The sequence below is a fragment of the Etheostoma spectabile genome, chromosome 20, assembly GCF_008692095.1.
Source record: "Etheostoma spectabile isolate EspeVRDwgs_2016 chromosome 20, UIUC_Espe_1.0, whole genome shotgun sequence".
Lineage (NCBI taxonomy): Eukaryota > Metazoa > Chordata > Actinopteri > Perciformes > Percidae > Etheostoma > Etheostoma spectabile.
The window spans coordinates 12,666,797-12,676,207 of NC_045752.1; the positions used below are offsets into that span (position 1 = coordinate 12,666,797).

At 40.4% G+C, this 9,411-nt stretch overlaps 2 protein-coding genes across 2 annotated transcripts in view; both read right to left on the reverse strand.

The window, feature by feature from the left end:
* The window catches only part of LOC116670158 (sodium-dependent lysophosphatidylcholine symporter 1-B), a 223,924-nt gene that overhangs the window by 166,215 nt on the left and 48,298 nt on the right, over window positions 1–9,411 (reverse strand). The window lies entirely within an intron of this gene.
* The window catches only part of LOC116670157 (AT-rich interactive domain-containing protein 1B), a 176,624-nt gene that overhangs the window by 32,926 nt on the left and 134,287 nt on the right, over window positions 1–9,411 (reverse strand). Inside the window, exons 6-7 of the mRNA XM_032500541.1 lie at window positions 8,334–8,420; window positions 5,245–5,424 (exon numbers count right to left, since the gene is read on the reverse strand). Coding sequence (XP_032356432.1) covers window positions 5,245–5,424; window positions 8,334–8,420 — 267 coding nt within the window. The remainder of the gene's footprint in view (window positions 1–5,244; window positions 5,425–8,333; window positions 8,421–9,411) is intronic.

Below are 9,411 nucleotides of genomic sequence, written 5' to 3' on the forward strand. Positions count from 1 at the left end.
GGCATGGTCGAGGAAGCAATGGGAGAGAGAGCAGAGCTGAGACAGACTCCAAATCTCTTTTGTGTAATGGCCTGATATCCTCCTCCCTCGTCTGTCTGTGTGTCCACTGTTCTCAACATGCTGTCTCTGAACCATGTCCAAGTGCATGTCTTGAGAACAGCTGTTGGAGTTATTTGAGTCCTGAGGAGCTCGATATCAACAAACAGTATGGGATCAGTTTAACTTTGGATAAAGAGGGCTTTCAAATAACAGCCATGAACATAAAGCAGCATACATATTTTTGGGGAAATACAGCTCACTGAGCTCTCATTTATGAGAAAAAGAGGAGAAAGCTTTGGCAGGGTTTGCCTGTGCATCAATTTGGAAAAAAACAACCTTTGGTTACAGTCTAGAAGGCAAACATATCCAACCAAAGATCTCTGGAAATAAGAACTAAATATTTCAGTATTGTTTGTAGAAGGGAAAATATCCTTCTGCAGTCTCATGTATCACCATAACTATATGTTGGAAGAGCTTAGGCAGGCGATTACACAAGCTGCACTACAGTCGTTTGCCCCCAATAAAACAGCAATGATGCAGCCTTCCCTTGCACAACAACACAAAGCTCTTTAGTGAGCTACAAACTATTAGTGCTGGTGTGTCAGACAAAAGTGATTGCTGGAAATTTTGTTTCACACACCACACACACATCTTAAGAGTTTGGTCTTCAAGCACAGGCAGGCAGGCCAAGAAAACCAGCAGAGCAGAATTCAGAAACTTGGAGTGCGTTTTTGTGTTGGCTAATGGCTGGCTAATTTGTTAGTGAGCTAGGGAGAGGGAAGGGAAACAGATGGTGCTGTCATTAAGAACAATGACCAGCAGCTGTCTGCCCTGTTCACCCTAAACAGGCCCCTGACAGGACTTTCAAGAACTGGGACCCTGGCTTATGTCCCCATATGAATACTTTCCAGTACTCAAAGTGTTTGGAGTAGTGTTTTTATATTTCTGACTAATAAGTGTCTCGTTGTCTACAACACGTCTTCATAATGATGGCAATATAAGGGAAATCCTCCAGATACCAGTTTAAAGGGGACATTTAACTATTTTATTTATTTAAAATAAGGGTAAGGCCGTGTTCAGGCAGGCAAAAGCAATGCATCAAAAAACATAGCTGTCATTTCAGTGAGATCACTAGGCTGGCACAGTGTGGGTGCCTATGCAGAGGGCTCTATCTAATAGTTTAAAAAAATTAATGGGTTGACAAAATATAAGAAGCACATCTCAGTATAATGCAAAAACAATACATTACGACAAATTATAGACTCCAGAATTACCATAAAGTTGAATCCACACCTCTCTAACACAATTTCAACAAAAATAGACCATTATTTGAAAGTAGGCTTTATTGTAGGAACATTGTATTCAACGGCATTGGTTTTAGCTTTAGCTGGGTCGTTCCACGTCGTTCCACTTCCGGCATTGCTCCATTGCCGATGGAAATACAGACGGATTTAACTCTTTTCGGCCAGATGTACGTTACTTTGCCTTCCGCTGTCTTTGTATTGGAATTTTAAATTGTGGTTGATTTATAAGGGCTACAAATCTGAGTGATCCTCAGATGTCTGCCGGGTAAATCAAGACAGCTAGCTAGACTATCTGTCTAATCTGAGTTTTCAGTACATATGTTCCATCCCGAGGCTATTTTGCAGCGGCACTGTGGCTCTGTCCGGTGCTTAACGCCGCCCATGACGAGTGTGACTTGTTAAAAGAAATGCCAATAAACCCATCCCATGATGCTCTGTGGACTAGCCACACCCTCCTCCACAGCGCTGTGAAGGAAGGTGGGTGTAACTAATAGATACATATAAATATAGATACAGCAGGTAGTGAAAGAGATATTTTACTACCTACTATTTCAGTTATAGTTTGTTTAGCTCCTGAAGGTGCTAAGCGAAGATACAAATGTAGCCACTCATGAAGGGCAAAATTTTAGGTACTTGTTAAACAACTTTCTGTTGTCTGAAAATATTTTGGACAGATGCAGGTCAGTTGCAAGTGTATTAAATTTAAATGAGCGTACACATGCATCAATATATTTACTGTATCTGTGTGTGATGAGAAGAAAGCGAGACTGAGCTGTTCTTTCAGTTTCTGATGGGAACATCTCTTCTGTCATCCGAGTGAGATTTCACGCTCATCTGCCTCCAGAGCCTCTTCCAGGCTAGTCCGCCTCACTGTCGCTCTCTGCTTACTTTATTTCTCTTTTTCTGTTCTGCTTACTGGGCTGTCAGCCCAGCCAAGTCACATTAAGAGATAAGAGTGGGTGGAGAAGGGAGACCAAATACCAAATGCATTAGGGCTATTAATCAACATTAACAATTATGCAAGGGAGAGGACGCAAGTTTTGGGAAAACACATGAACGGATGGGCGCATTTATCAAGGTGACACATTAAAACACATTTACCAAAATAATACCATAATGTTTGGTCTAGTGTGTCGCCAAAGGCAGAAAACAAAGTAGATGTCAACGTTTGTTGACATCTGTTTGTTGTTTTGAATGGCCAGAAGTTGTATGTTGGACAGAACAAGGGAGCGGAAAATGCTTAATTACAGAGAGTGATCCAATTTTTTTTGGGTAAAATTTCTGGGAATTTGGGATTCGTATATTTTTCCATTTTTTTCCTTTAGTAATAGAAAAAGATTGTTGGTTGATGTGACGGATTTACCAAATGTCTCGTCAAACAGGCCTACAGTAGGGGCAACCTCTGGCTCACCCAGTATAGTGTTCGCCCCATGTAGGCTAAGACCTTGGCAGTCGTCCGTCCGTCCGTCAAAATCAGTGAATTTAACAATGTGCATCTCCGTACAAGAAGCTTCCTCTGAGGAATAGTTTCCCCCCATGTGCGTGAGATTAAATGTGAATCTTTGCATTCATCTTGCTGTAAATACATGACATATGAATGACTGGTGAATTTAAATAGGTCAAACACAAGAAATGTCTCATTTGAAGAAGAGACTGTGTGCTTTTAAGACATGACAGTCCTCAAGTAATCTTAATCTAAAGTAAGGTGCCAAAACTATTTCAGAAGTCCCTATTTTTGGTACTAGATTTACCATTAGCACAGAGAAGTGTGAGACTGCCCTTACTTGGATACAATATCCTTTGGCATACACTACATTGAGTTTATAGAAAAATCTAAAGGGTGTTTGAAGGAAATTTTACATATATCCACAATTGTACGATGTTTTAAAAGGAGAAGATGAATGATGATTGAAAAAAACCTTTTTATTTTAGACTAAAGACTTTTTAACACTGGACCCTTCTCTGTGAGGCAAATAATAAAACATTGAACCTGATGACAGGATTGGACACCATCAGTGGATAAACTTCACAATGTGTCAGTCTGCCTTGTCAGTCTGGAGCTACCTCATAATCTTATCATGAGGAGGGCCAAGCGGTCCGTCCAGAGTTCAAGTGCCCCATGAATATTCTGAGAGTCACACCCTCAGAAAGCTGGGTTTTAATGCCCGCAGTGAGACCCATGAGACGAGATAAGACGAGATAAGACTGTATCTGTGTGTGTGTAGGAAGAGATATATAGAGTTAAAGACAGAAAGGGAGGATGGATATGTCTTTCAAAATGAGTCTTTTTGTATTCCTTGTTAGCAAACTCTCTTTGACACCAATGACACTGATGTCAAGGCCCAATGTGACTGTGAAATGGGGGCCAACAGTCATCAAAAGAGGAAAATGCGACTTTCAATCTGAGACCAGACTCCCATTGAATGATTGATACGTGCGGTATTCATTACTACAATAAGACTAGTAAAAAGCAGAAGCCGTTCCACGAAACCAATGTCAGGTAAAAGTCAACAGAGTAAGTCAACACAGAGCCTGTTAGTGGTTTTCAGGATAAATAATTCATTGTTAAGTCTGAAAGCTTGTGGGAAATCAAATTCCATCTCTTTTGGTTTTGGATGATGTTTTTTAAACAGTGGACAGGAAGTTACATCCTCTGGTTCTGACAAAGAGTGACAGGAGTTGTCTTATGTTGTTTCTATGAGCCTGGTTCCAAGGACTAAATTTCCTTTAAGAGTACCAAGATAATGTCAACACTCCTGCTCAAGGCAACACACTGAAATGTGGTGTAGACTGACTTTTTGGTCAAATTACAAACCTAGACTCCATGATCAGCCTTTGTGTCTTCAATAGATAATTGGCTTAAGTGCTTACTTCAATGAACAGAATATGAAGCATTATCTCAAAAGTGAAAAGCAACTAAATCTGGCACGTTTGTGTAGTAGATGAGAAAAGATTAATCATGATATAAAAAACTATTTCAATGTCCCTTTTACAACGTACAGGGGGATGTGATAAAAGAATTGTATAAGGATAAATAATTTTCTCCTCTGAAATAGTCCAAAAATCACATATGCTATTATTGTTGAAAATACTGTATGATTAAGTGTTAAGGCCAGGTCACACCTGCATTTAAAATAGAAAGATTTCACAGCAAAATCAGTCATTTCAGTGGAATCGCCAAGATAAGTGAGTTTACTAACTGTTTGAAGTAAATCTGCATAAACTTTTAGTGTAGAGTTCAACCTTGGTGAGCTTTGACATGCAAATTTGCGCTACTGACCAATACCAAGTTGTCTTGACAGTGCTGACCTTTAAGGGAACGGATGGCCATGAAGTCAAAAATGGAGGAAACTATTCCAGCTTATTAGCTGTGTTGAACCAACCCTTCTGTGTTGGAGTATAGACTGCTCCACAAAAAGGACTGGTTTGCAGACAGTTATAGGATGGAAGTCAATGGTACAAATGGGTCTTTTGAAAATAAACGGCAAACTTATTATCTTGTAAGCTACCAGCAAGATTGTTAAGTGACAGTGAGGAGTTTCTGTAGCAAGCTTGCTAGCTCAACAACCTCCCCCCCACCCTCTTTAATAAAACTTGTCATCAATTGATATGATGTATGATCCTGAGAGCAAAATAACCAGGGGAAGCAAATGGCAAAAAGAGAAAACAGAAGCTAGAGGAGCTAATTTTCGCTAGCGCGTTCCAGGCTTGCAGCCATGTTGGCGGTTAGCTCGCCAGCTACAGTAGTTTACCAACTATTCCTGTGAGTAGTCGCTACGTCACCAAGCATAAATGGATCATAATAAGGGTCAGGACCTTTAATATGTGTTTCAGTTTAGTTTAACTTCTATTATTAAGTGTTAAACAAGTAATGTTTGTTATAATGCACATTCATGCTAACCTTGGTGTCCATACAGTGATCCTTGAGGTCCATAAGGGCCTGAAGGGCCGCTCTGGGTGTAGGGACCCATCCCAGGATACAATGGGCCACCAGGTAAAGGGTGGGGGGACATAGGAGGTCCGGACTGAGGAGAAGCAAACTGAGAGCTAGCCTGATTCCTCTGCATGCTGGACATGAACCCTGAAACACATCAATAGACATAAAAAGCAATGTCAACCCTTTGCTTGTAAAATACCTGAAACCCAATGAGGTCTTCAAGAGTAAATGTACCTGCTCAGTGAAATCAAATGTTGACTGAGGGATTGAGCGAGGGTGGGCGTAATCATTCTCAAGCTCAACAAATCGGAATATCTATTTAATTTCCTTGTGTAAAGAGACCCTTTCTTTTGATGAAATTCTTAATCTTGTACTTTGGCATCAGCTCTGGTTACTCGTAGATACACATCAGTGAGTAACAAAGCATGGAGCGGGTATTGGACAAAACATGCACAAAAAAGACTGACATGTAAAAAGAACCCTGAGCACAAAACACACACACTGAATGTTTAGTGAACTTTATCAGTGGTGAAAGCACAGGTCCAGTGTATATGTGGCCTTAAAGCCGTTTTTTGTACTGTATATCTATGTATTCCTGCAAATGTTCAGTGCATGTGTCTGTGTGAAGGCGTGCGTTAAAAAAGGCTAAACGTGTGCTCCACTCTCCACAGCTTAAGCCGTTGATTTGACCATGGCTACTGTGTTATTCTAAGCCGTTCTGTCAATACATGTGTCAAAGCCTCTCAGGCCCAAACTCGCCTCCACCATTCAAATTGACATTTGGAGCAATCCTCGCCTGGGCTTCACTCTTTTCAGCTGCCACGTTCGTTTTTAAAAACCCACAGAAAGGTCTTCCAATCCACCACGAATGGGGAAAGGTTTCGGGATGGCCATTGAAGAGAAAAGACGAGGCTATATGGGTGGATTCAGTATTGCAGATTAGGTGTGAATGGATTGGGTCTGCTCGAGTGTAAACTTTGACAGCTATCCGTTTTGTTGAATGAGCGTGCACAGACTGACTCTTTAGTGAGTTTTGGGTTTAGGGAAACAACAGAGTTGGAAAGTGCAAGTTGACACTTGTATAATTCCTTGTTTCTGCTAAGAGAGCGAGAGAAAATGTGAGAGACAGGAGGGAGATAAAAGTTTTAAAATGCTGTGTGTGTATTCACTATATGCTTGTGTGCACGTGTATATATTTGTGTTTCTGAGTGTGTGGGGGGAGATAACGGAGAAAGAGAGGAATAAATGCTCTGTGTGTGTGTGTGTTAGTGTGCAAGAAAGAGACAGAGGCCAATACAGAGAAAGAGAGAGAGGCAGTGTGTGTGGGAGGAAAAGACAGAGCAACGGAGGGAAAGAACGATTGGGGCCTGAAAGTGCTTAGGCTGCGAGTGCTGGGTTTAAGGAGTGAGGACATTATTGTAATGTTTTGCTTCCATTAGGGTAAGGGGATTCTGGAGAGGAGGAGGAAAAAATTACAGTGTGTAATATCGCACTTTAAATTGCCTGTAAAATGGATGGGGAGAGGAACATTGTGCAGACAGTGCTAAAAGCAAATAACACATTCAAGGATTTCTCTCTCTCTGCTTCGTTCCCTCTCCCTCTTCACACACACACACACACACACATAAATCTTTCTTTCTTTTTGGCAAAGCGAATGAAGCTCTCAGCCGGACAACAACAACAACAGGCAGCAAGCGAAGCACGCGAGCGACAGTGGGGGGAAAAAGGGACATTCAGCGGATTTATGGAAATGAAGAGTTGAGAGAGGCTCTTAGGGAGGCAGGCACTTGAGCAAAGAGGGGTGTGTGTGTTTGGGTGTGTGTGTGTGTGCGTGCGTGTGTGTGTGTTAATCCTTGCTAGGAAAACAGCAAAAACAACAACCTGCCCTGTTAACCGGTGCTGTGTTTTTCTGGACTGGGGAGGGCTCGAGGTTTCCAAGCATTAAAGTGCAGCATTAAATCTCTGGCTTGATTTCATCATGTTGGGAAATAACCTTTTACAGTGCCTCACTCTGTCTCTCTCTGTCCTCATCTATCCACTCCCTCCGTCTCTCTCTTATGTGAACTGCTTTTTGGTGGAGCGTCACAGTCATTCCATTATGATTAAATCTCAGTCTTTTAGGCTTTTTTGCAATGTTGTGTGGATGCAGATTTTTTTTGAATGAGCAATTCTGCTGTTTTGAGTATAACTCGAGAAGTGGCCGTAATTGCTGAAAACAATTTCCCGTTTGGCAGGCGCATGTGGCTTGTGGGTTAGCATTCATGTTACAAGCCTCTGGCAACAGGTTGTGGACAAATCTGAAGTGGCTCTATCAAATAACCACACAATCTGACTTGAATTAAGTCAGGGATAAGTTAACTAAACTTTTACTGTTACATTTTTAACAAACCATGGTTTTCCCATGACCTATGTTGGAAAATGATGAAGCATACTGCTTAAAGCTTGTGCCTGTGTGTGCTTGTGTTAAATCACCTGCTCATCCTCAACTACAACTATAAAGTATGGGTTAAAAAAAATAGTTTTGAACACAAGCTGCCTCACAAAGGCAAAACAAGGTGTTATGCTTGCTGAAGGAACTCATTTTGGAACAGCAGGAGAAAGAAGAACAAAGTCCTGCATTGAGCCAAACTAGTCATATTCTTTGTTTACATCTTTGTGCTCCTTATGATCTTGACTCTTCATGCCCTCCCTCACTGGTGTAGAATATACTTTATGTTAAAAAAACAACAACATGTCGGAAAACTTTGAATTTTTAATTACAGAGCCTCTTTTAATCTAAGTGTGATGTACAATCTAGATTACTTATGGACACTATTTATGTTGCACACTTGCAAACTAACATGTATGCACTGGGTCTTCTAAGGACATGTGTGCTAGCGATGAAGTGTAATTAAAATAAAACTTGTACGCACAATGTAAAGCAGACACAGAATTTTAGTCTATTAAACTCTCTATATTCCTAGTACATTTACAACCTTTACTAATCCCCCGCCAGACAAGGCCAAACACCATATTCTGGCAGGTGGATAACACACACATATACACATACGTACCTTTCTCCTGAGCCATAGGTGAGCGGGTGATTGGTGGGTGGGCTCCTTCCGGTCCATTCCCAGAGCTATGTGGGGCCATCGTGGAACCTGCAGGAAAACATGAAGATTTAGACATTGACTTGACGCATTTCAGAGGTTTAAAGGTTCAACAGGTTGAAACAAAAGCTGTCACATTGAAAGAAAAGGTTTTGCAATAATTAGGTTCCCTTTTCTGAATCAAAGTGAATTCTACAAAAAAAATTGTTTATATTCCTTCCCGTCTGCCTTGCTTGAAAATTGAAGTAAACTGCAGAAACTGTTGTAACAATAAAGCAGTGAAGGACTTCTGAAACAATTCTGTTTTTCTTTCTGCATTTCTTTCAATGGCACAGAAGTTAAAGGGTTCAAAAAGGTTTCTGTAATTTGACTGTCAAAGAAAAACATGACAAATCAGTAGTAAGCTGAAGGTTGTATTTTGACTGAGGCCGCTCAAGTCATTGGACCTTGTGCCATTGTCTTGTGTAAGCATTCAAACATGGGCAATCCCCTATAGAAAACCAGACCCATTTGAGGATCATTGATTAGGTGGTTGTGCAGGTCTTTGGGCTGCGCCTGTTCCATTGAAATCCAATAGTGAGTTGAGGGTCTGATTAGGACAATGGCAGACAGAGACTATGGTGGATTGATTTGGCCCAAAGGAAGTAGAGAGACGGCAACTTAACCTTTTATCTTTGGATTCAGACCTGAGACATTAAGGAGAGGGAAAGCGGATGGGGAAAAGGGTTTTTTTTTTTTTCAAACTGCACTGGTTGTACTTTGCTGTAGCTGAAAAACCCAGCTCTTAATGCAGCATGCCCCAAAATGTGAGACATGCTGACATTATTCAACTGTATGTATGTATATATGTATATATATATATATATATACATATATACTGTATGTATATATATATATACATATATACTGTATGTATATATATATACATATATACTGTATGTATATATATATATACATATACATACATACTGTATGTATATATACATACATATATACTTACTGTATGTATGTGTATATATATATATATATATATATATATATA